Source organism: Diadema antillarum, unplaced genomic scaffold (assembly GCF_040938485.1).
Source record: "Diadema antillarum isolate AM-2024a unplaced genomic scaffold, OU_Dant_1.0 seq00000776_RagTag, whole genome shotgun sequence".
NCBI lineage: Eukaryota > Metazoa > Echinodermata > Echinoidea > Diadematoida > Diadematidae > Diadema > Diadema antillarum.
Genome location: NW_027271665.1, coordinates 685,124 through 713,025, shown reverse-complemented (window position 1 = coordinate 713,025; position 27,902 = coordinate 685,124). Strand labels below are relative to the sequence as shown.

The following is a 27,902-nucleotide window of genomic DNA, read 5'->3' as shown; positions in this document are numbered from 1 at the left end:
TCATGAGTTTCATCATCTAATTAACTAGATCCTTTTCAAAGTTTTGTAGATTTTATCTCTTATGTCGAAAGAATCTCACGATGCATACAAAGTTTCACTGTTGACAAGGGTCAGATTTAATTATCAACAGCACAAGCGCCAGCACCCAAAACCACTATAATACCCCAATCATTGAATTGAATTGAATTCTCATGTAGTCATGGTGCGTAATTTGGGTGGTACAATGTAATGACATTGTTATGTATACGTATAGACACAGCATATAATTGATTGTGTTCATACATTGATAATATGTTACTTTTGTTTCGAGTTGCGACACCACTGTTCGCGAGAACTTGAACTACGAGCGCACCTGCACAGTCTGATAATAGGCCTGCATGCATTATGACGCAATAGTCACCTCCCCACGCCCCCCTCCCCCGTAATAAAACTTTTTCAAAGGAGATGATTGGTTATACACGCGTTAGACTACTACATTTGCGTAAGGGGTAATGTACGGAAATGTCATATTGCTTTTACCCTACAAATCTGTACGATACATTGATGACTTGCTAACAGAATGTATATTGACTTAATAAGTATTCTATCTAAATACAATGATGCATTTCTTTATCGATCTTAACTGATGAACATAAAATATCTTGATTATTTCCCTATTTTTCCTGAATGGAAAAGTCGAAATAAAGTCATCGTTATCCATACGTTGTTTTTCATTATTAAAGTGTATCCAATACATATTTTTAAACTATCATACAGAAATAAATTTATTATATAAAGACATGAAAAATATTATTGTTAAAGTCATCTAAGAAAATACTGTTAATAAATTATCAGTTTTATATTAATAAAAGAGGGATAAATCGAAAAAGTGAGATTATTGGCAAATTGGCAACGAACAAAGTGCGATCACGATCCTTCTGCTGCGTTTGTTATTTATCGTATTATGCCATTCAGTCAGGTGAAGTTATCGAGGGCTAGTGGAGTGGAACCCGCAAGGCCACCAAGTACACGCTACGGCTTCTATCCACCTCTGTCACCGCGCACCGTCTGCCTCTCCCCCCGACGCTCCGGGCGGAAGTGGGAGCAACCGCAACCCCATCCTCCAGTTGCTGGATTAACAATACTCGGTCATAATATTGGAATAAAAGATCGCATGATTACCTCTTGTGCTGTTGAAAGCGAATATTCGTCAAGATGGCAGCAAGGTAATGTAGCTTTACAGCATGTTGCAAACTATGATCGAGTTACAAAGTACTTTAAAACATGATCATCGATCATCACTCACTGTAGCTGTGTAGGCCTGTTGAGTGTTGTACTCAGTAAATTCGATGGCACACCACCAACCAACCCTGCCCTGCCCTGCTTAATTGTATTCCTCCGTGTGCCTCTGTTTGTGTCTGTTTTTGTCTCACCTGAAGGTCATTAGTACAATACCATGCCATTTTCCCTTCAAATTCTAGGCTTTTCTGTAAAATGATAATAATAATAATAATGATAATAATGATGATCGTGATGATGCCAGATGATGATGATGATGATGCATGATGATTGGTAATGATGAAGATGATGATAGGCCCTAATATTTAATTATAGTAATCCTCCTCCTCACCATCATCGTAATTTAACTAAAAAGTGCTCTGAGAGCACAGACCTCCACCAAGCAGATAATACTTTCTACCAATGAACTTGTTCTTCCATAAAAGATCAGTGATTTCCACCCATTGACCATATGCAGGGCAGATTTTTATAGATTACCGGTATATTTTAAAATAAATAGAGAGACCCTAGACATTTAAGCTAAAGAAAGTGTGAACACCCCTCTCTCATCCATATTTTTTGTCTTATTGGCTGTTGTTTCTTGTTTACAACATCCTGATATTTTTCTACCATTTTCTTTATTTTTTAGGCATCTATTTGGGCCTTTTCTGACCTCTATTTTCTTCCTGAGTACTATTCACCTCGTAAGGTCCCAAGGTTTTGAAGGTAAGACGAGACAAAAGCAATTCCATTCAACCATTAACCTACAAAGAGAGAAAGAAAGGAAGAAAAAAAAAAACTCTTATGGGTGATTGATTTTGATTGATCAATATGCTGGTGGATTGAAGGATTGATTGAATGTAATGTGGGTGTGTTTGTTTTTAAAAGCACTGTAAATATTTGGTTGAATTTACTCCCTATGTGCACATTTTATTGATCACTACAATATGCTTTGTAAATGTTGCCCACAACAGTAGACAAAGTTCAACAGATCTCCTCCAAGTCTGTGTGATATGAAGAAAAAAAAATGACAGAGAGAAAGATATGTTTCATTGATCATCAGTGACAATCTGTCTGACCTTTGACCTCAGCTGTCTAGTGCAGCCGACCAGGACATCCAGAAGGCAGACTGCATTTGCTCCAGCCAGCAGCTGCTGTTGTTGAGGATAGTTGTCCATCTTTTCTTCTCTGTCCTAAAATAGGAGTGTTCATCAGTTTTCATAATCATTGCACTTTGGTAGAACACCCTATAAGATATGTGTGTGTGTGTGTGTATGTGTGTGTGTGTTGTTTTTTCCTACATAACTTAGTAGGCTTATATTGATTTTTTCCTGATTAACCTAGTATATATTATCAAAAAAAATCTTGAAGCAGGAGCAAAAAAAAAGAAATAATAGAAAGGGATCAGACTGTAAAATTAGATTGGATTTTGCTCTCCTTACACTAAAATGAAACATGGCTACATGCTGACAGTCCAGATGATCATTTTGTTGTTGATGTTGTTTGCTCCAAACTCATTGGATAACTGAAATGATGGTAGTCGTGATGAAAATAACTGATCTGAATCTCACATTCTTTTAACCCGTTCCATACTGAATTCTGAAATGCCCACATACTTTAATATGCAGGCCACCAAGTTCCTGTATAGAACGGGTTTAGAATGCAGTTAATGAGGTTAGGAGAGTAAAGTGGACATGATCGCAGGACCTGTTCTGTAAGCTGTGATTTCCTCCTTTAAACATACTGATTTAACTTGTTGCCTCCGGATATTGCAATATCCCATAGACTTGGTGCACAGCTCACCCCCTCCTATTGTGCAGTGGGTTAAAAGAAACCACATTTATTGTGGACAGAGGAAGAGAATGGTCACGGGTGATGGTGCCTTTTGTGAGCGTATTGTGCATGGTTGGAGACAGGTGTATTGAGTGAAGGAGAAGAGGGGTAAAAACTCACTCAGATTGGTAGAACGGTAGATGGATGTGAATTGATCTGTGGATGGAGATGGAGATATATCTACACTGAGGGAAAGATTACTCTCTTTTTCTCTATGTTTCTCTGTCTTTCATACCGATCATAAATGTTTCCCTGATATATTTTCAAGTAGTTGCAGAGACTTTGTCACAAGTCAACTATAAACCACCCTTAATTTGTTGCATGATAAATGTGGTACTGTAATTTATCCCCCACCTATGAAAACTGTAGTTACACTGTACTACACTGTCTGTACCTAGATGTGGATAGATGTAGGCCTGCATAGATGGATAGATAGATAGATAGATAGATAGGAATGGTCTACTTGAAACAGAGAGGAAACAAGAATGCCCTAAATTAAAAAAAAAAAAAAATGTGAGTGGTTAAGGTACCAGAACCATTGCTGAAGCAAATCAACAAACAGGTGAAATATTTGACTGTAGAGATTAATTCAGAAACACAATGGTCCTTTTGGTGAATTGTTGGTAACATCCTGTAAATCCGGAATAAAGAAACAAAGGTAAAAGGGAGGTAGGTAATTGAATAGAGAGATAGAAAGAATACATCATTGCAAACATTCTACACAGATAAAAGTGAGAAGCGGAATTGAAATGTGTAGAAACCCTGCTTGGGCTTATTGTGGGGATGGACTTTGGAGGTTTCCCATAACGGTGCAACGGTGGGTGCGATGCACATGGCTGGGGAAAGACAGTTGGCCAACAATGTGAAAAAGGTGGGCAAGTTCCCTCCTGATCACTTCCACATCTACACAACCTGGCACGCTGGGCTGTGCTATGGCATTCCACAGACAGTCGACAATCCGAGATTTAGAGCTCAGCATAATGATGATGGACATCCAACATATTTTTCTGCAGCTGACTTTTTGTGTAGTCTTAAACTTCAGACTCGGGTGTGCACCTGTTGACCCCAACCATTTATGGGGGGGGGGGGGGGGGAGGATGCTGGATGACAAGACACACCCTTTTATGACCGAATAATATACCTAGATGTATTATGATTTTATCTCTACTTGCTATCATGAATACTCTAATGGAAATGTAGCACACAAACACTTTTCCAAAATGCTTCCACGTTGTACATATGATAGTATTCTCTCGAAGTAGGCCTACATCTTTTCATGTGTGTGTTTGTGAAAAAGAAAAAGAAAAAAGAGAAGGCAATAGGTCTCTTTGATAGACCACTTTTGCATTCACTCTCTTCAGTCATGCCTTCATGAATGGTCTGTGCAAGGTGAAAGCACTTTTGTTTTTCAATGTTGTTGTTTCTATTTTTGTCTACATAAAGCTTTGTCTAGACCCAGACCCAGCATTGTTTCAGTCATTGTAACCACAGAACTTTTGTATGCTGATATCCAATGGAGAGTCTCACCAATCTCTGGTAGTTGTACATCATGTTTCAACAGTGTGTAATGTAGACCTGATGAGATGATACTGTAACTGACATGTTCTGTCCAAGAGGGGAACAAATGAAAGGAAAATAACCACGAGAAACCAACCTTGTTGTGGTTCTTGCAAGATGAATTGGCAACAGATGCACAGGTTGGGGTGTAGGGCCTGCTATTTATACAGTATAGAGTCAAAAATGTTTGCTCGTTTTGTTTTGTAGAATGCACTTCCACTAACACTCTCTAGGCATGTATAGATGCAAGTGGAACTAAAGGAAGACTCTCTCTAACTTGCCTGAATATAGAGCAATTGTGACTGAAAAAGAACAGGAAAATGAATTACAAAAGAAGCCATACACTTTCTATGACTTGTCCATGGAATATTGATGTGAATATCAATATAAATATTATTTCATCGAAAAACAGAATGCACCTGTCAGCTCCAAAGAAGGGTAGTTTTGTAAAAACATGATGACATACAGAAGATTATAAATATTGGTATTTATTTTGACATTTTCTTTGATTATAAATAGTGGTAGTCACAATTAAAGGGTAGGTCTATAACTAAACCATGGGGCAAGACTTAGGATAGATAGACTCTTTAAACAGACTTTTATTATACAATCTCAAAATTACAGTCTTAAAACAAAAAAATATTTTAATATATTAATGATCAAACAGGAGCCAAACAAACAGCTTAGGATGAGACTGTGAAGTGACTATTCATTATCTTTTTTCTTGTATTTTACAATTGACAAATACTTTTACGAAGAGAAAAGAAAAGAAAAGAAAAGAAAAATAACTATCAGGTATTTAAACTAACCCTGGATATCCTGGAATGTTCACTGAAGTTTGAGGTTTTATGGGCTGTGGTGTGTTTGACGAAGGTAAACATAACTTTGCGAGTCGGTTTTGGCATAGTGCTGTAAAACTGTGTGCTTAGCCACGAACATTTTCAAATGCTAAGCCTTGTTTCATATAGGGCCTTAATACCATGTCCATACTATCATTAGTGCAGTTTTTGAAAAATAGCATTTTCTGAATTAGAAATAAATTCTCAGCATTTAGATTATGAAAGATTTAGGCCTATATTTCATAACTTCTATATCATTATTGCCTTGTCAGTACTTGACAAGTATATGTAAATGAGTAACTTTCTAAAGTTAGCATGGGTTGGATCAGTCAAAAATGGCTGGGGCTTGTGATGTGGGATATTTAGGCTTTTATTAGTATGTATTGCACAGTCTACAAATAATGCACATTGCTTGTGAGTGTGGTGTATGACCATGGGAGGAAGAATTAATCTCTGTAGAATGCTGCAGATTTACTGCCCTATGACTGTAGTTTTATTATTTAATCATCATTATTATCATAATTATTATACAATTGTCATTTGTTCCATCGTTATTAAGTAGGCCTACTGCTATAGTTGATACTTCTATAGCTGCCTCTAATTTTACGTGTTGTTGCATTGTAACCCATTGAGGACAAGTCCCGAGTACACTCGGGCAAGTGTCTATGGGGAAATGCGTGTTGTAGCAAAATCAGTCCGTCCACAAAGAGTTAATTGTTGATATCAATAGAAACCTGTTCAACAAAACATCAATTGTTATTTTTTTTATTTGTTTTATTTATTTATTATTATTACTATTATTTTTTTTTTTATCAAGAGTTTGAGGGTTGGTTTTGAGGTTGTAAATTGATTGCAGGACTTGCTGGTACTTGAAGGGGGTGCATGGAAGGACTTGAAGGAAAAGTGGGACACCCCGGTGGCTGACGGTCAGCCACAACTCTGCAGGGATTCAGCAGCCAGCTAATTTGTGGCGAAGTCCCCGAGCCAGCTCCATTCATTCAAAAATGAGATCAGCGTAGTCTGGATTCAAGATGCTCTTTATTTATACCTCAGTACCCCCCCCCCCCCCCCCCAAGACATGGTATGTTAACCCTATCAGCACCATATTGATATTCTTCTGCATTATGTGCCTCTGGTGGTCTGACGAAATGGTCCTGAGAGGGGGCAACACAGTCCTTCTTCCAATTGCTGGCCACTCAGAGGGCAAAAGTGAGTTGGGCTTACAGTTATTAGCTGGTTTGTTACCCGGTTGAGGACGAGTCCCGAGTATACTCGGGCAGGTGTCTGTGGAAAATCCGTTGCAGCTTAATCAAACCATTCTCAATGGGTTAATGATCTAAAGCTTTGTTTTGGCTTATAAAATGCCTTGCATTGCATAATGTATTTGAGAGTAAAATTTCTCTGTGTTGTTTCAAGTACAGTGTACTTTCAGCTGTATTTAAAGTCTTCTGGGCCACTATACAGTCTTGTCTGGTCCTTGTGGAAAGGGGAGGACTTGGCACCTACAGATTTTGGCAACCGCCCATGTGTCCCCCTTTAAAAATCCAGCCCATCAGAGCAAGTGGTATTTCACAGGTGCAACCTTCGTAACCTTAAATTGGCAGAACTAGGTGAAATAGAACACATCTCTAGAGGTGTAAATAAGGAAATGCGGGAGTTTTTGGCAGTAGACCATGTTTGGTCATTGATATCAGTCATCACTGGTGACATACATGTACTCCACACGAGAGAGCTTGTCACAGTTATGCTTCCAGAACGATTGATTGGAACACATTGATTCAGACAGGTACTGATTCTTATGCAATTTATCAAAAATTTAACCCTCAATTCCTGAATGAGCAGCTGGACAATAATTGTCCTTATTTAGAAATACCTTGTCCATTTCATAGTTTCACCACGTTTTCTTAGGGGCAGAACTGAAATGGTAGAATGTCATTGCCCCTCTCCTCAAGTTTGTTTTTGACAATATAATCATATCAGCAGGTATAATCAACAAAGTATTATACAGATATCAAGTGCTATGGTTGAAAACCGTTGAAAGAGAAAGAAATAGATCAAGCAAAGCAGCATAAAATACATGGAAGCCAGTATACATAGTAGTAGCACGATATGTACCTTTAACCGCAGTTGCCCTCTGCCCGACACCACAGTTTAGATGTCTGTTGTTTTATTTACATGGATGAATGCTGGAGTGAGGTACAGGTACATGTGGTATTGACAAGTTTGTATTGTCTGTGGAGCAGAAAGCCTTCTTCTCATTGACTTCAGCCCGACCGTGTCAAACCGTGAGCTCAGCCGTGAAGGCAGAAAAATGCAGCGCCTAGAACGGCTTTGTTTGCATTGTATTTTGCAACTTCATGGTGCGTTTTGTCTGTTTCATGTGTCCTAAAGGTTGAAGGAGTGGCATGCTGTCTACAAATGAATACTGTGGTGTTGAAATGAAAAGCAGGACATGAAATTGATTAATGTAACATCCTATTAGCCATGAGATGTAGAGGACATGAAGTGTGTCTGCCACAAATAGTGCCCACCAGGGTCACAGGATCTAACAAATGGGATGGGGTAGAGAGGGGTAGGGGTGGGGGTGAGGAATAGGGTTGGGGATGGGGGAACAGGGGTGTATTTAATTCAGTAATTTACATAATCAGTCATCCCTGATATCAGAAAGCTGTAATGCTCTGTGACCTCAGATGTTGAGGAGTAAACTGTATCAGATCACAGGGCATTGCACGGGGTATCCATCTCTCCTGCAAAATCAGCTCATCCTCAAGGGGTTAACCCGGCGAGGACGAGTCCCACGTATACTCGGGCAGGTGTCTGTGGGAAATACAAGTTGTAGCAAAAGCAATCTGTCCTCAATGGGTTAAGAGACAATCACTTGCCCTACAGCAAATTTTTGTTGCCACAGACAAGCAGCCTAGTATGTCTCTACTCTAGTGCCCTGAATGAAAAAAAAAAGAAGAAAAGTATCAGCATTCATGGCAAGAAACCAACTTTTAATCTATCAAACAACTAGAGAATTGCTTGTAAGGTAAGGTAATCGTGGTTCATGTTATGTTCGTTCTTCAGAATGTCTAAACTTGTGTTATGATTACAAAAGATACAAACAAAGAAAAAAAATTGCATAAAAATTTAAAGAAATTCAGGAAAGTCGCTTTTCTGGAACTGACAAGGTGATACAGTATTATCATGAAGGGAAACCTGAGGCTCATACCAGTTGTCAACAAATCAGTGCAAGGACGTTACTCCTTGATCAGCGTAGACTGGAGGATAAGATTACATTACAGTCAAGGCTTTGTCAGTATGAGATGTGGCTACATACATATATTTCAGAGAATCCAACTCTCCAGCTTTTGATGGGAGATCTCCCGCCGAAAGCCCATTTTTGCAAAATCTCCCGTTCTCCCGCTTAAACTTTAGTTTCACCTGCCCTGGCTCTGTGTCTCCTGCTTGAAATGATCTCTTACTTGTATAGACATCGCATGTTGAAAAAATAGGCCTGTTTGAGATAGCACGAGAGAGCATCGAGAACCCTAGATCTTCCAGGGCTCTTAACCCATTGAGGACGAGTCATGAGTATACTCGGGCTGGTGTCTGTGGGAAATGCGTGTTGTAGCAAAATCAAACTGTCCTCAACGGACCCCGGCCACAAAGAACTCGCACTTTGTGCCCATCAAGTTGGAGTCTCCTGTTTGCTAGGGGTTGTTCAGGTGGGAAAATCTCCAGATCAGAAGGTGCATGGGGTTGGAGTTTCTGATATTTTCCCCGTACTGGTAGGCCCTATATAATGTGGACTTTGTATGGACTGGAACCTACTCTTGGAACAGGTGATGTGAGCAGTGGGGATCGTGTAGCTCCCTCTTCTCTGGTGGTCCTGCTGCTTATAGCACAAAAGAAAAGAAAAGAAATGAATCCTTTATCTGGGCTTACACTTGACAGTTAGCATAAAGCTTATCCAACCAGAGGATTCTGAACCAAAAACACTGCCTGCCCAAATCCCATATCAACTGTCATTGAAAATGGGTCAACAATGACCCACTAATCCTCCCTCATCCCTCCAGACACATACTTATCTCCAAAGAGTCCTCCCCCTTCTTCTTCTTCTTGTAAAGCTGTGTGGTGATAGCCCCATTAACCCTAGAATCCCATCTTCTGTAGGCTTCTCTCATTCATGCTTGACAGTCAAGGGCACATCTCTGCATACAGCCTACAAAAGGGTGCCCACATGGGTCGTTTAGCTCCAGATCTAGAGCGTTAGGGGGTTTTATCTCGAAAACCTTGCTTTTTGTTGACTGGCTGTAGACATTGGGAGGATTGGAGCTAAGCTGTCTTCACCAGTTAAATCATTATCTGCGTCATTACAGGCTCTTATGAGCAGCTGCTTACCCTTCAGTGTTTATCTTGTTCGGACTCAGTTGTGCACTTCTTAGTTTCTTTTGACGAAAGGCGCATTTAAAGGGGAAGGCTAGTAACTGATCAGTGGGAATCAGTGGAAATGCTGGGAGATGATTGTTCCAATCCTTATGGGATTCATTCAAGAGTTCATTGTATATCTATCGTTGTGTGAAAATGATTTGCTTCAGAATGGTCTCATATTCAAGTAATGTGCAGTTTAATGCTTCCAGGTTAGCGTCCCTGGTCAGTGACGGAGCATTAATCTGCACATTACTTGAATATGAGACCGTTCTGAAGCAAATCATTTTCACACAACAATAGATATACAATGAACTCTTGAATGAATCCCATAAGGATTGGAACAATCATCTCCCAGCATTTCCACTGATTCCCACTGATCAGTTACTAGCCTTCCCCTTTAAAGCCATGAGCTGTCATCAGTAATGCAGTCAAAAGTTACTTCCCCTATTAAAACTAAAGGAAAGTACTATAATGTACATTATGGTATTGGTTTGGTTTTTTTGTGAAGTTTATGAATATGAATACAAAACAAGTTTAACAAATACAAGTTTCTTCTGCCTAATTTGAGTAATGGTATGATTTCTGCAACCTTTTCTAGATTATAGTGAGACAGATCTCTTTTATTTAATACTCCACTTCCCCCATAAAATTGTAACTTACTGTTTTATGAGTTTTCTTCTTTAGTTTGTGTAATGCCAAAGTTGTATTTTACTTGATTTTTTTTAGGGGGGAAGTTATGATTAAGAATTCTTTCATATCGAGATATTTTGCTTGAATTTTTGTCCACAACTTTCTGACGTCTAGGTTCATAGAATTTGAATACACTCCATATCTTTTGAGATGAATGAATAGAATGGTATGGAGTCAAGGCAAGCCTAGGCCTAACTTTTTTTTTTTCCAAGCACACGATTTCCCCCAATATGGGGTCAATTAATAATACCTGTAATGTAAGGAAGCACAGTGTGAGCTCAGCTTTGTTTTTCACTGTGTCCATTGGCCGTAATGATAAAGAAATCAATATCGACATTGGCTAAGCACACACAATCGGGGATGAAAACCTACAAAGTAGGGATCAAGCTCACTCACCAAGTGGACTTTCTATTCTCAGTGAACAATGGGTGGTGGTCGATGGACCCTGGGGTGTCCAGATACTACCCCAAACAACTCTTTCATGGCAGACAAAGGGGATGACTAGTCAGCGGTCAAGCATTGCCAACTCTGCCGGTCAATATCAACTATCCCAAATACCTGTGTCTGGTCATATTGCGCAACCCAACAAGACCAGATTCGACAAGTATAGTTCCATGACTTCTTAGAGGGTCCATAGTATGGTGAATACTAGAAATTTTTTTCGCATGAAAACATGTCACAAATTTCACGAGGAGCCAAGATTTGCTATAGTAAAATCCACTGAAGAGTTTTTGTGTACACAATGCATCGAATGCCAGTGGTTATTGTGAAAGTTTCATGTTTCCAAAAAGGTCGTTGGCTCCAGCTTGTGACAGTTTTGTATGTTTCTGGCTTTGCAGTAGTCCGTTCATTTGCATGTAAAATTTCACAATTCTCCATGGATGTTGATGTATTGCCTGTGATAGTACAATTGAAGGGTTTGTTCGCAAAAACCGATTAAGTCTATAGGCCTATTTGCCAAATGGAGATATTTGCGATTAAAGGTCAAGAAAAATAATGACAAATATAAGAAAATTTTTGCTTCTTTTGACCATAACTTAAAGAATGTACCTTTAATGTAGTGACCATTATATCATTTAAAAGGTATTATTTTTTACTTTATGACAGAGACCGTACTTCAAAATCTTAAAAAATGGACTTATCGGTTTTTGCAAACAAACTTTTCAAATGTAATTAATCAAGTTTGGTTGTTTAAACCCTTTGAGGAGGGTTTGATTTTGCTACAACACACATTTCCCATGAAGCTTGCCTGAGTATACTCGGAACTCGTCCTCAACGGGTTAATTGGAGGTGCTTTATGCCAGGCTGACTGCCTTGTAGACATTCATGGATGAGATTCCCCAACAAACTATGATAACATTGAAGTCCTTAGATTCAGCTCCCATGTGTGAATAGAGACACTATTTTTTGTGACTCATTTTGTTGACTCAATACTAAGAACATACACATGTACAGTATTTGGTGGCGAATAATAGCATTAAACTCCGATCTTAAATTGAGATTTCATGCATGAAATCTTGTAGAGGACATGATTTGAAAAGGTCTAGACATGTTTGTAGTCTTCAAGTTATTACTTTTTTTCTTTTCCTTTTCCTTTACTGTTTGTTTGTATGCAAATTAATGCGCCTATATTAACCCATTGAGGATAGACTAATTTTGCTATAGCCAAATTTCCCATAAACACCTGCCCAAGTATTCTCGGGATTCAGACTGCAGTGAAATAAAAAAATGTTGGAGCCTAGTCCGGATTTCAAGACAAGGGTAAAGGCTCTGAACCTAACAGTCAGGGAAGTGGCAGCAGTAGAGTAAAATTTCAATCACCGGTGTCAATCACCAGTTTGACATTCTGTCATTGACCTCTTCCAGAGTTTAGTAGCAAAGGTCAACTATGCCAGGGAAGTTTTCATTGACTGAGGCAAAATATGTGGAGCATGCTATCTGAGAAATCTGAAAATTATGCTTGGCACTGGGCAGAGGTATTAAGGTGTCTCAGCAGTTTCAAAAGGACACACCTGGCATAGTGAAAATATGGCGGTAAGGTGAGGACCCTTTGGCAGCTAGGAGCCACGCCTAACAGTTAGTAACACTCACACCCTCTGAAGGGCTTTTTACACTTGTGTTTCTTAACCCAGGACTTTCTCTGACCCAGGACTATCGTTAGTCCCGTACCAATTTTTTCAGCTTTTTACACTCGCCAATTAGTCCCGTACTATCTCTTGTCCGGGGCTAAGGAGAAAACTGACCTTTTAACACTCGTATTTCTTAGCCCCGGGCTTTCCAAACCACATGAATATTCATAATTACGCTGTGTACTGTACACGTACACGCATGCACCGGCAGCACTTGATTACCTCGTTTCTGATTGGTCAGTGAGGGTCGGACATCGTCTCCGTCGGTTAGCCCAGGATTATTTTTTCGTTCTGTTTACACTCACTTGCTTGGCACCGCAATTGCGGTGCTAACCCCTGCTATTTTGCAGGGCCAGATAGTACCGTACTATCGGTGGGGCTAGCCCACTTTGGCAAAAACGAGTGTAAACAGAAAAGGGCTTTTTACACTTGTAAATTTTTGCTTAGCCCCGGACCAACGGTGGGGCTAAGGGGGGGCCTTAGCCCCACTGTTGGTACGGGACTATCCTTAGCCCACTTTCTGTTTACACTCGTTTTTGCCAAAGTGGGCTAGCCCCACCGATAGTACGGTACTATCTGGCCCTGCAAAATAGCAGGGGTTAGCACCGCAATTGCGGTGCCAAGCAAGTGAGTGTAAACAGAACGATAAAATAATCCTGGGCTAAGCGACGGAGACGAAGTCCGACCCTCACTGACCAATCAGAAATGAGGTAATCAAGTGCTGCCGGTGCGTGCGTGTACGTGTACAGTACACAGCGTAATTATGAATATTCATGTGGTTTGGAAAGTCCGGGGCTAAGAAATACGAGTGTAAAAAGGTCAGTTTTCTCCTTAGCCCCGGACAAGAGATAGTACGGGACTAATTGGCGAGTGTAAAAAGCTGAAAAAATTGGTACGGGACTAACGATAGTCCTGGGTCAGAGAAAGTCCGGGGTTAAGAAACACAAGTGTAAAAAGCCCTAAAGTGGGCTAAGGATAGTCCCGTACCAACGGTGGGGCTAAGGCCCCCCCTTAGCCCCACCGTTGGTCCGGGGCTAAGCAAAAATTTACAAGTGTAAAAAGCCCTTGAGTTGGCTTTAAATTTGAAACATGATTGTGATGAAGCATCTGTAGTGTAGAATTGTGTTTTAAATTAAGCATTCTTGCCATGTGAATGCAAACTGGAATCGTGGAGAGTGATTTGTAATGTAATTCCTATCTATGTAATTCCTAAGATCTAACTACATGTATGTAATACGTACTCCTAATATAAACCAGCCTGTTGAGGACGAGTCCCGAGTGTACTCAGGCAGGTGTCTATGGGAAATGCGTGCTGTTAGCAAAAACATACTGTCCTCAACGGGTTAATACACAGATCCCTTATCAGTGACATTTTAGTTTAGTATGGATAATATGATATAGTCTGTGAGCTCAGATGGATGTGTTCAGTGGATAAAGTGCATTATCTGATGCTAACCCACTGAGGATGGACTGATTTTGTTTGCTATAGCACACATTTCCCGTAGACACATGCCCAAGTAAACTTTGAACTTGTCCTCAATGGGTTAATGGTACACGTTCTGCTGACCATAAGCACGTCATTGAACGTTACGTTCTTTGACATCCTCAAGCATTATTGACACTGTACATTGTCTTGTGCCGATGCCAACTCTGAATGTCAATGGACTGTTCCTTTTGAAAGCTCCTCGCGAATACCCCGAGCGGTTTACAGTGCAAGGCAAATAGTGAAACCCTGCAATTGTGCCGAAGTATTTCTCTAAATCCCGTAACGATTTCCTCCAAAATAGCCCCCACCCGCATCCTAGGGCGAATGAAAAATCAGGAGTTGAATTAAAAGAAGGAGAAAATAACAAGAAGTGCAGGTGGTCGTATTTGGACAGTTCTCGCCCCGGAGCTTTAATGCGGCTTTCATGGCATTTTGAGCTTTGTGATGGCCTCCTTGCCCTGAGTAGCAGTCTTCTTGTGACCCAAGAAATCAAGCACTGCTCTTGTTCGTTGGTGTAGTACTTTTACTACTTGTCTATATACTAGGCTGGGACTAAGCATCTTTTTCAAAGGGATTGAATGAAGTGTGCTGACTTGAATGCTATTGTCAGTGGTGTCTTACCATAGACACCCAGCTTTGTTGTGAGGAATTAACTTCTGACAACTTTGTTGTGTAGAATTTGCTGTTGGGATAAGTTTATTACCAGCAAGTGGTTCACTTGTAATCCAAAAGAGGATTTATTTGTTGCATTGTGAAAGTACAGTGTAGGCATTTCTTCTTCTTCTGATACCAATGCTTGCATCTGTACTCATTACATATCCTTCTTTATCTTTCTATCTAGTTTGTCTATTTGTTGTGAATCTATATGTGTAAATGATGTCTCTATTTGTAATGATTAGGCTTATCTGTAGCTATACTGGGTCTGTATTAACTTTCATCTGTACTGATCTCTAGTGCAATGCCAATTCATACCTCGAGGTACCGGTAGTCATTATTTTGTTTTGGACTACCTGACTATTACATCCTAGGATGCAAGAAGCAATAGCATCACATCTCAATTTTAGCTATTAAGCAAAATATTATGTCTATTGTATAAAACGAAGTGAGCCCATACCTCTGTTGAGGTGTGTTAAACTAAGAAACACTTATTTTTGCAAAGTGATTAGCTGTTAAATTCATTCTTTTCTGAGTGAATATTGAAAAATTAGTTTACCCAAGTACATCAAACCAAACATGGGTAAATTGTGAGCCAGCAGATGGGACAAAACATCAGTTGATATGGGTTACGGTTTTTGCAGGATGATGAATTTACAGTAAAAGCCTGAAAATTTGTCCAAACTCCCTGTTATAGGACAAATAGAGACCATGTTAATAGGTCATGTGAGTTTATGACTAATATCAGAAGGATCTCTTAGGTCGACACTAATCTGTTTTAAACGTACTGGTGTCTAGCAGGTATTTATCCCATGTTAAAAAAAAAAAAGTCAGTTGCATTGATAATACAAAGGCAAATGAGAGGATTCCTGGCGAACTGAGTCAATATTGAGTGAGCAAATTTAATCACGGAAGAAAGATGGTCTTCCATACATGCATAAGAACATGGAATTCTCTCGTAGAAGAGCGGGGCTCAAAGTTCAAGACTTTGAGTAAAGTAGCATGATGATCGGGGAGGGTGAAAAGAAAGAAAGATGGCATTGATTGTGAGACTGGTGTTTGCTGAGAAGTTCATGTTTTGATCAAAAGTGTCTGCCCTGTCAGTGTGGCAAGAAGATATATTGGATGGGGTTGGAAAGGAGACTTCGTGCAGTCATGCATATGAATGATATAAAGTCAGAATGTGTCTCTACTCCCCCTCTCTCTCAACTTGTAGGCCTATATCGAAAATGGATAAATTTTAAACACAAGACTGTAGAATGTCTTCATTATGGCTGCCCTAGTTTTCGTTGAAGGTGTAATCATTCTTGCTGTACTCTTAGAATAGGGTGAAGATGATAGAGAAGTGCAGAGGGTGTGGAGAGACATAAACAGAAAGAAAGGGAGAGAAGAAAATGTATGTAAAATGTATGTGAGAGAGAGAGAGAGATAGTGAGAGAGATGAATATATTCACTCTCTTATGAGTGATATGAATGCATTTGTCTACACAGGCATATTTGCTGGTAGACCTACTTGGTGGAAGATCTAGAATTGTATGTTGATGCTTTTTTTTGTGGAGTTGAGTGCAATTTTTGAAGAAAGATCCCAAAATCGAATGACAATTGAAAGATATCTAATCGAAAGAATCATCATGAATACTTCTATATTTTTATGGGCACCTCACAACAGTGTACAACCAACTAGGGTACACTGAGGATTGATGAAAAACATGATGAATTCTGGTCGTCGATAAATGTATAATTTATAAAACGTGCCCTGACTTTTTGTTGTTGTTGTTGCTGTGTGTTATTTCTGTGTAAGTGTCAGAAACCCAGACTGTTTTGTTTTAGTGCCGTGAAAGGGTCAGTTTCAGCTGATCGTCACCCACCCCACTTCTTTATAAATCTTTGCTTTGTTCCAGAGTGAAGCTTACCCTATAGGTGTCCACGTCCATTTGGAACACACATGTTTTCTTCCACTGGCCTTGCCAAACAATGAAGGAAAGTTCTCACTAATGAGAAAGTTGTTTGAAAGACATCAAAACTAAACAAATCAAAAATATCACTAAAACCAAACCAAAAGACCAGTGATATTTTGAGGGATGTTATTGACTAGTGTTGAGTGAGTTGCGACACTTTTATTGTCAGGAAGTAATAACCTGATTTTCCATTTTGGCCTCTCAGCATAATTTACCATTTGCAGAAGAAACAAAAACCCAGCAGTAGTGCTTTAAAATAGTTCTAAAATGTGAGTTAGGGATAGAGACAACCACTGTAAAAATTTGAATCCGTATAATCGATGTTAAGTATTGTTAGATACACAAAATGTGAATAAAAGTTAACTTATAATAGAAATGTTTCCAGACTAAACCGTCTACAGTTACGGTTTAATGAGAAAAATACTGATATCTCCTTATATTTTCTAGGCTTTATTGAAACATTTTATATATGGTAGGATGTTTTGTGATACAACAGGCCTACACGTATGCATCAAATGTGATATCTTGAGCATTTTTTAAATCACTGCTCCCAAAGGTAAACAGGACCTTTAAAGCACTTTGCTTCTTGGTGTGCTGAGAACAGCCAATTTCACAACACTTGTACAAATAGGTGATTGAACCACACCATACCAAGCAGTAGATAGGTATAACTGCCATAATTGGCAGTCCAGGGGTTAAATACATAGCTCCAGGGGCCACCGAGATGGTTGAATGAGATTCATACAAATGCAACATAATTGGCCCATTCACTTGAATACACGACTAGTGCGCTGTAATTGTGACATCATGTATTCCCACACGTAATGCCTGTCTTCGAACATGTCTCAAAAAAGTTGAGACTTTACAAAGAATTTACAAACTGTGAATCCCTGCAGGTGGTTGGTTCCTTGTGGTGTGGTGGGCAGGAAACGATTCAGTCAAGCGTATCATTGTGGCAACAATTGTGCTCCTGACTACATTCTGATATTCTCTTTGCGGTGTGTCCAAAACAAACAGGAGCTCTCGCTATCTTACAGAAACTTCCGCCACACCAATCAGCAAAACATTATAATACGTGCCTATAAACAATACAAAATGGAGGGTAAACAGTTCTTTGTTGAGGTTGGTAGGATTTTTTTGCCATGTAAGAGTTACTTGCCACAGTACTTTTCTCTTGTATCCTTGTTTTTTGTACTATTTCTACGAGTAACTCTGTGTAGTCATCAATGGAGTGTAAAATTAGCAAGAAATGAGGAATCACTTATGATATGTGGAAGAATGTATAATTCTAAGAGGAATTCAAGGTTTATTTGATGAAAATTGTTTTTCAAATGGCTGAGATTTCCAAAACAAAGGGATCCTAATCGAATTTATTTTCCGCTCGCCCACGAAGTATCTATACATTGTTCCTCCTAATTATTGTACATATATGTTGTTCTATAATTTATCTCGTATACTACATGAATCTTTTGCAAACGTTTGAACAATATTATTTCATGACATGTATACTTTGTACTATGTTTTTGATTTTCGTTGACTGGAAATAAACTATGATTGAATCCTAAGAAAAGATAGGATCCACCTTTTATTTAGGATTGCTTTGTTTTACTTTGTTTTTGAATATCTCTCAGCCATTTCAAAACCGATTTTCATCAAATAAATTTTGAATTCCTCTAAAATTGTATGCTTTTTAGCATTTCATAAAGTGATTTCTAAGAATCTTTCAAAAGATCAATGGCGGAATAATTCTTGCAGACACAGATGTGACAAAAATTAGCATTTACTGGGAAAACCCCTATGGAACACCACAATTTATTTGAACAACAGACAACACAAGCCACATGTTTGAAGAATGGAATTGTGGGTGAAGCTTTCATTGTACTTTAGCATACTTGCCTACTCTACCGCATTTGGCGGTAGACTACCGCTTTTGAATGATTTCATTAGCATTCAAGCTAGCGCTGCTCGCATAGGCATCCTGGATTCTACCACTTTCTCAAATGAAAATGTTGGCAAGTATGCTTTAGGCATTTGGCGATTTATTGATTGGTTTGGGCGGGGTTGTGTGTTTCAGCAAAATGTGCAAATTTTGGCACACCTGAGTTTGGCCTGTGAATGTGGTACATAAAGAGTTAAAGGAGTCATATACCTGTTATACTGCCCTTGCAATGAAGTCGGCATTTATATATATTGAATATCATTCTCATATTCAGTGGCATGCATGCTTGATAAGTTTGAGTTTTGGCTGCCTCTGGGAGTACGATTTGTGGGGAGGGAGAGAGAGCCCTGAAAGCATTCTTGATTCAACAGTTCACTTGTGGAATAAAAGCCGTGGGTCATTTGTGGGTGAACGGAGTGATTTGGAGAGTCCGCACAAAACCAAGTGATGATTAGCAACAATTTGAGGCTCTCTGATGCATGAAATATGATTTCCTGTGCCCCCTGCGCATTGAAAGCATGCACAGCGTGTTTCTTTTTGTGCCTAAAATGCAGGTAAATTTTGCTTCACAGAAGCTTTGTGCTCTGTGCTAAGTGAATATTTCAGATTCAGGCTGTTGATGTAAGCGACAAACTGTAGGGACCATGGAACTTGATGTATTTGGCCAATGAGGGGCAGATTATACTGGTAATGGTGTCAAAACGCTTAGTTCTGAGAGATGTGGCATTGAATTCATCTGCACAGCAGCTGTATTTTGTTGCAGTCATTACAACTGTCAAGCAGGTTACATGTTTGCCAGCGTTCATCTGTTTGTTTCTGTGTTTGTAAACAATATTACGGTACTTGAAAAAGGTATTGCCAGATTTAGCATTGTGTGGTCAAAGAAACAGTGAATTAATTATGGTGAGGATCCAGATCACAATGCAGACCCATGGTTTTATTTCTTAGGGTGTGTGCACGGTTCCATGACGTTAGTTAATCCATGGAGCTAAGTAGCTCCATGGTTAATCCATGGTGGACTTGGCGAAGGTTTGTCTTCTCTGAAAGTTACCTGTGTACTATGGTGTTGGATACTTGACACAATTAAATGTACACAAATACCTCTTCTGCTTACTGCCCCTCCTCCCCCTTTTCCTCATCTTCTTCCTCCTCCTCTTCTCCACCTCTCCTCTTCCTCTTCCCTTCCTATACACCTCTTCCATCTCCTCTTCATCTTCCAACTGTACCACCTCTGCTTCCTCTTCTTTCTCATCTTCTTCCTGCTCCTCCTCATCCCCTCCTCCTCTTCTCCTTCCTTTTCTTCCCCTCTTCCTCTTCTCTTCCTGCACCCCTCTTTAACCTCCTAACTCTTCCTATTCTGCCAACTCTCCTTTTTTTTTTCTCTGACGCCTCCTTTTTTATCTTAACTCTTAATGTGCCAGGCCCAAAACCCCTAACGTGCCAGAGGTTTTTACCTAAAACCAGAACGTTTCGAAATTGGACCGACAATGAAATTTAAAACCGCCATATCTCTGAAACTATTGACTGTTTTGAAGTGAGTTCTACACAACATATATCAAAAAATGTTTGTTCTTTCATGTCATGTAGTCAGTTTGCCATAATTTCTATCTGAACCTGAAATATTGCAGAAATAATTGATACATCAAAAAAAATTATTAGAAATTTTTGTGTAGTATGGAAAAAAAGAGTCAGTCGCGGTTTTTCTTCAATAGAACGCTCCCTTGACTCTGTGAGAAAGTTTTAGAGCAACATCTCCTCTTTCAAATGATAACAAAATTGCCTTCTAGAATTGTATGATTCCAAAGATACTAGCAGTTTATTTTGTCTTAGCAATTTCTCTTTCTGCCTCAGTAATTCATTCCCAAATGTGACTTCTTTAGTCCCAGATCCTGTATTTGCAACTGAAGTAATGTCCCTGGCCCTGGAAGAGTGTCTTTTGTCCACTTGAGAAGGAAGAACCTACTAATCCTCCTTTTGTCTAAGCGGACCGGGGGCGGGCGTATTCTATTGAAATCGGCTAGCCTTTGTCCGCGCGTAATTCCTATGCTGGCGTGGGGGACGATAAGTGACGTTTACCAAAACAAAAGGATGAAAGACTTGACCGATGAACGAAAGCTGACCCTCTTTCAGGGACAAAATCAAAGCAGCTTCCCGCAGGACAGCATCCAAGTGGAACAATGCGAGTGGAACCGCATAGACAATACATGCTGATTCAATAGCATACACACGCGTGGTTTACCAATGAGACTTTTGGTCCATACACATCTTGCGGAGGGTGCGCTCACTGCGGATTTTCCCGACGCGAAAAAAGTACATCTAGCTGAAAAATCATGTATTTACTCAAAAATTTCCAATGTAAACATGGTCATATTTTCAGTGGAAACGATGGTTATACTAATCAGCTACCAGTACATATCATTGGCAGTTTCTTGGTGTAACACATTACGGTACCACAATAACTTAAATGATCAATGCTTTTCTCGCTCTTCTTAGTCGCCGATCGGCGACCATGGCACGTCAGGACTAAGGTCGCCGTTCGGCGACCATGGCACGTTAAGAGTTAATCATACTCCTCTTCAACTCCCTCTCCCCTCTTCCTCATCTCTTCTTATACCTCTGTGTCAACTCTCCCTCCTCCATACCAGCTCCTCTTATTCATTTATGGCATCCTCCCTGCCCCTCTCCCTCTTCATCTTCTCTTGTGTGCCTCCTCCTTTAACTCTTTCTCTTCCTATTTTACTACTTCCTTTTATTTCTCTTCTGCTTCCTGTTTTCATCTTCACCCTCCTCCTCTCCCTTGTCCTCCTCTTCCTCTTGCCCCCTCCTCCTCTCCTGTTCCACAAAATTCTACACCTCCTTCAACTCTTCTTCTTAGTATTCCATCACCTCCTCTTCTTACTTGTCTACCTCATCTTCCTCCTCCGCTCCCCCTCTACATTCTCTTCCCCTTTTCTTCCTCAATCTCATTTTACTCTTATTTCTCATACTCTTCCTTCTGCCCTTGTCTTTGTCCTTGTGCTCCTCCTCCTCCTCAAACTCATCGTCATCATCAATATCATCATCATCATCATCATCACCATCCTCATCTCTCTTCTCTTACTCCAGGATAACAGCCATTGCTGCCAAACTAAAGTCAATCTTGAGTATCTATTGTGCAGTTGTCAGTATACCTTTTTTGGTTATATACAAACTGGATGTACGACTTTTATGTGACAAGTATTTGAAATGAAGACAGTCTGACCACCATTGAAATCCTAGAAAGCCAATAAAGTAACCAATAGATTGTGGAGTACCATGCATCATTGATCAAGAGTCTCCACTCTTTTGATACCATCTCAGCGATGAAAGCAAAAGTTAAGAGGCATGATATTAGAATGTTTCAAGCATTGGTTGATCAATATATTGAGGGAATTCATGAATGGACCCAATCAATGGCTGAGTAATTACATCCGATTCCCCATTCACAAATCCGGAGAGGATAGGCTTTTGTGTTTGCCCAATTGGAATGGCCTCTTCGTTCACTCACCATTAATGGCTTAAATGCAGCTTCGATTGTGGGTTGGTCCAACTTGTTTCAGGGTGTTCTAACCTTTTTCACCAGTTATAGATTTTTCCTTACTTTTTTTTTTCACAGAGGTAGTGTGGCTGTTATGTGTGACTGAAGTAGGCGAGGAAAAAATGTTGGTTTTAAACTGAACATGCTTGCTCTGTAAATAGCTAGAGCACTTGACTTATGGCATGAAAACACCTATTGTATTTGAAGTTTCTCTGGCATTTGAGTGAAAGATAAATCAAAAGAATATCAAGTTTACCTGTTTAAGAAGAGGAAGAAGCACTGTTGATTAATGTGAGTTGAATCTACATTAACCTAAAGGTATAGTAACGTTTCTGTATGTAAATATACAAAACATCATTTTTTAAAAGAAAGAATTGAAGACAATTGGGTTTGACTTTGCTGCCTTCCAGAAAAATACTGTTCTCATTTTGACAAAGTATCCATTGATATAGCCTATGGTATGATTTAGTTTAGAAGCTTTTTCTTGAGGCGCTCACCTTCACTGCAACCAGTCACTGCCCCCTAAAAACAACAACAACTATATCACAACATAGCAGTCAAAAGTATGTGAAACTTGAATCTTCTGCCTCCACCCTCCCCTTCCCTTTTTGTAACGCTTCACAAGGTCATGAGAAATACTGACGCTAAATGTCACCCAAGTGTGGTAATGGTTGTTGTTGCCATGGCAATCGAGCGATCGAACACTAAACATTCCTTCACAGTCTTTCGCTCCCACTGAGGCAGTTGACACCCTCTGTAACGAGCAGCGCGGAGGAGTGCTAGCTCCGACAAGTCAACAGAGATGTGACAATATTGTCACCGAGCAACATCACACGTCCCCCTCTTCTTTTTTTTCAAAAGTTTCCGTGAGAGGAGAGCTCAAATGACAACCCAGGTCTCTTGAGATGTGATGACTAGAAGACAAGAAAGGACAAAAAAAAAAAAATCTGTTGGTATTATTTTGTTTGGCAGAGGCACAATGGGATTGTGGCTCAGTGATGAAAATGTTATTTTGTGAATGAATCTGGCTGGTATGTATTTGGCAGGGTAGCAATTGTCTCTATTTCACCTTCTCCTATCGGTGTCTCTTGCATGGATGAAGGTGAATTTGTTAACGCCTCTGGAATAGAGCCAGCTGTCCTTGGTAGGAGCAAGGCGATCCTCAGTCTTTGGTATCAGGGCTGGGTCAAGTTTATGCTCCCATCTTGGGTAAGGGCCAACTTTCCTCCAGCATGTCAGGATCTACTCCCCCTGCATGGAAACATGGTTGAGGAGAAAATCAGAGAATCCAAACTGGAATAGATACAGTTTTCACCTATCATATATAACAACATAGATTTTAAGATGTAGGACCTAATGTTAAAACCACAAACAAATGATCCAAGTTTGAGGAGAGCAGAGTTCGAGGCCATTTTACCTGATAAAGCATGCAAAATGGTGCGTACGAGGAATGAATCATGAAGAACTTGTTGATCTTCTGTCGTTCCTTGAGCATAAAGATATGCAGGCTAATTTTTGTGATCTTTCCTAACAGAAAAAGGGGATTCTACCCCATTTCCTACTTGTCATAGGGTCCACACCGCAGAGTGAATGAAAGATATATGTACTACTGTTTTTTTCTGAGAGGCCCATCTTTACCAACCGTATAGTGAAGAAGAGGCCACCAAATAAGAGGCAAATATATCAGTCTGCATGAGTGTATGTTGATAAACTGTATAATCAGCCTAATGCAGCAGTCAATTTCCAAACAGGACGAATGTAGAAAATCCAGCATGGAATACCCATTGAGTCCCATATCTTCTCCTATCTTCCATCATGAATCCTTCTCTGGCAGTGCCCTGAGAAGTCACCAGCCAATGTGGTTGTCCTTGCTCCTTGACCCTATGGTGTCTTTTCTAAATGCTGATCAGACCTTAACAAGGCAGGATCTGTTTCCTAGGGAGCGTTTGAGCTCTCAAGGGGGTCTCATGTTCACATGATATGCCTGATCGTGTCAAGCTCTGCCTGATGTCGTCCTCGGTTAACTACTGAAAGGGCATTGACTCCTGCGAGGTGGATGTGCAATGGAGTCCTACATTGTACATTGTACACAGTCTTTCATTGATGAAACAAGGCTCTGGTACATTTTCCTAAGTTCACAATTGTTATTTTGGCGTGCCACACTACCATTCACTCACTGAGTCTCTATCATACCCTTCTGAGGCCAAACAGAAACGGTGTATGTACCTGAAACCTGTAGTCCACACATACAAACTGCCGCCAGAGCCTTCTGAGGCAGCCGTAAATGGACTTGTTTCAAAACTTTATCTATCCTTGCCACAAACAAAAGCTCTCATTTTTGACACAAACAAAAGCTATCGTTTTTGACACGGAACAAAACATGCCCTTACTGGAGTCGTTGTGCATATCTAATTGTCATTCTTTTTTGTGTGTATATATTTCAGTTTAAAGGCCTCCAATAGTTACTGTAGGTATAATGAAAATACCCGGGGTACAACTAGCCTTTTGTCAAGGCCCTCTCGCTGTAATGGGGCGAGCAAAGCAACCCTAGCTGAGTGTGACAGCTCGAGGGCCTTTTGAGATCTGCTTCACACATGATTATTCATGACAAATGAACCCTAGTGACTATTCATATTAATGGGTTCCGGTTGACCAATGGAATGGCGTGCTCCCCGTATCCTCCATCTTGGTTTTTCCTAGCCTGTTCGCATTCATCTTTCCACTCTCCCTGTAGGTCTGTGGCGTGCATTAGCCATATGTAAATCGGGCTCTGGCAGACATACACGCTGATCGGTAGACTTTTAATTGCTCCCAAACTCAGGGTGCAAAAGTCGGTAATTCAAAGGGCTAACAAAAGGATGCAAAATGGATCTCAAAAAGGCCCTTGGGCATCCCCTCTCAGCTGGACTCTCTTCACCATACAGCGAGAGGGCCTCGGCAAAAGACTAGGGTGCCACAAGTGATACACTCTCAAAATGGGTGTATAATGTACATGTACCATGGACCAGGTCCGTGTTAATAACATGGACCTACAGTAGGTCTTACCATCTTGCTTGCTCTGTTTGCAAGATGCTTTGCAAGATTCCTGATTGTTGGGTTCAAAGTACAGGGTGTGATGTGAAGAAAGAAATAGAAGTTGATAAAAGAAAAGGTCAGCCTGGAATGCAGGCTAAGTCATATCTGTTGGCACCCTACTGATAGGTTAAGTAACAGGGTTCAAGAACATTCAGTGCAGCCAAGACAAGTTGGGTTACACCTTTTCCAGTCACTGCCTTTATCTGAGCCAGACGACAAGGTAGACTTGACGGTATTGAATTTGTTGAATCAGTACAGCCAGCTACAATAATAATAGCTGGAGTTCATGGAACTCCATCTGGCTGTAAGAGAATTGTTGTCACAGTGTAACATAAACACTGCACCAAAAAGAAAGAAAATATAGGAACAAGAAAATAAAAAGAATGAGACATCTGAGAATAATTCTGCCCAACTGAGGAAGCAGGAATTAATTTGATAAAGTGAAATTACATTGCAAAGGGTTTTTAACCCGTTGGTACCAAAATCATTCCTTAATTCTACAGCAGTATTTCTGACACAAAAGAACACTTCTCTGAGGTAAAGCCCTTCACAACCTGTATATAAAGTATATGTAAGCCCATCTCTTACTGCGAGAAGACTAATACCCCTTTCAGGTAATCGCGGTTCAATTATCCGCATCCAAATAATGCGGATGAAGTAATCAAAATCGCGTTCATATATCCCATGAAGTGCGCACTACTTTTACGAGCGCCCGTTCATACAACGGTGCGAAAGACGGGAGTTTTTGTCGTGGTTACTGCGCACGCCTCTATAATGACGTAATGTTTCCGGTGATATATACTCACGTGTATGCACAGCTCTCGCTCAAGCTCAGCAATCAGCGGTTGTGCGGGAAATCGAGTGACCTTTGACCAAACTGTTGAATGTTAGTGCACATAAGTCGTAAAACGCGCTCATGTATTCTCGATCAACTCCTCATGCTGCAATAATGCGCATAATAGCAGCATCAAAATAATGCGCACTTTTTTACTCCTCTCCCGTTCATGTAATCAAATTTTTACGACTTAGTGCTCCTATTATCCGCATCCATGATTACCTGAAAGGGGTATAACAGTGAAAGTGTATCATGCTATCTATGTGAGAAGTAGGCCTACACTATTACGGTTGGTCATATTTTGCTGCACAATTTACACTCGTATCTCGCATACATATGTAGTGCGAGTTTGAATTACCATCATAAATACAATGGTATTTTGTGATGTATTTCATGTTGAATTTTATGTTGTATTTGCATTCACATAGTTATGATTTCCTGTTGGAGTTCCTGTAATGTTTCACTGGAGATGTGAACGCACCTACTGTCTCCATATTCATTGGTACCCAAATCCAATCTCTTACGAGATTTGAAGTTCAACCTCTTCCATTCTCTCCCATTGTTTCACTTACTACCAAAGTACCTACCACACTCCATTTCTCCTTGATCTCTATGTTTGGTGACTGAGGACATCGACCTCTGGAGTCAAGAGCTCCTCGTGCTGAAATGATGATATCAAAGGGAGGTGGTATTTAAAATCTTTTCAGGATGAAGACAACGTTTGCCGAATTCCACCTCCCCCCCCCCCGCCCCCCCCCCCTCCCTTCCAACTACAGAAAGAGGGGAAAAAAGGTATAAAGGAAGAAGAAAACATAACTCCAAATCAAGCTGCTTCTACTTTTGCCTCTGGGTATTTATCCTCTCAATGTCCAGTCCCAGTCCTAAGCTCCTCATAATTGCCGAGAACTAACACCTTTTCCTTGACCATTTGCTGATTGATCCACCTATCCATATCACCTACACGATCTCATACCCCCTGTTCAGACGCAAGCCAGTTTATACCAAAACTCGATACAGAAACGACGCATAAAGAATCATCGTATCGCCAACAGACTGTTCAGACGCTCATTTCGACCGTTCTGGCAAATGTCGTATAGACGTGCAGTTTCTCACTGCGCATTCTGTTATGGTCACGATCAACAGGTGTGAGTGACAGGTGTGGGGTCACCTTTCGTGTTCGCTCCCATTAAGCCCCGCCCAGATATACCGTTCTATGGTCGCCATACGTTCAGACACACAATGGACACGATGGAATGCTGAGTCGTTATCGAGTTCTAGTTCGAAACGATGCTCTGACTGTCATTTCGCTATACGTCATTTTGTTATACGTCATTTTTTAGTCAGCGTTCAGACATATAAATTCATTGTATAGTAATACCGGTTTGGTATAGCTATAGGCCTACCTTTCTAGTATATATATTTTTTTGCATCTGAACACCCTGATATTAGCTGAAGAAGGTGGTCCCCAATTTGTGTTTTCAGACCAAGGGATCACTGTTGCCTGTGTAAGATAGCATTGCAAAGCTATGACTCATACTTTGCAATATGCTGCTTCTCCTTTTTTTTCTCTGTTTTCCATTATTTCTGCCAATCAGTGCTAGTTTCAGAATGCGTCATTGATGTAGTTTCATCCATGATATCAATGAATGAAAGGGGGTCATTCATAGGCTCTATTTTT

The 27,902-nt window shown here is 40.1% G+C and overlaps 1 protein-coding gene across 1 annotated transcript in view; it reads left to right on the top strand.

Annotated features, from left to right (window-relative positions):
- Positions 1–967: 967 nt before the first annotated feature.
- The window catches only part of LOC139738962 (uncharacterized), a 212,129-nt gene continuing 185,194 nt past the window's right edge, over positions 968–27,902 (top strand). Inside the window, exons 1-2 of the mRNA XM_071649580.1 lie at positions 968–1,205; positions 1,907–1,983. Of these exons, the coding sequence (XP_071505681.1) occupies positions 1,195–1,205; positions 1,907–1,983 (88 nt within the window). The 5' untranslated portion in view covers positions 968–1,194. The remainder of the gene's footprint in view (positions 1,206–1,906; positions 1,984–27,902) is intronic.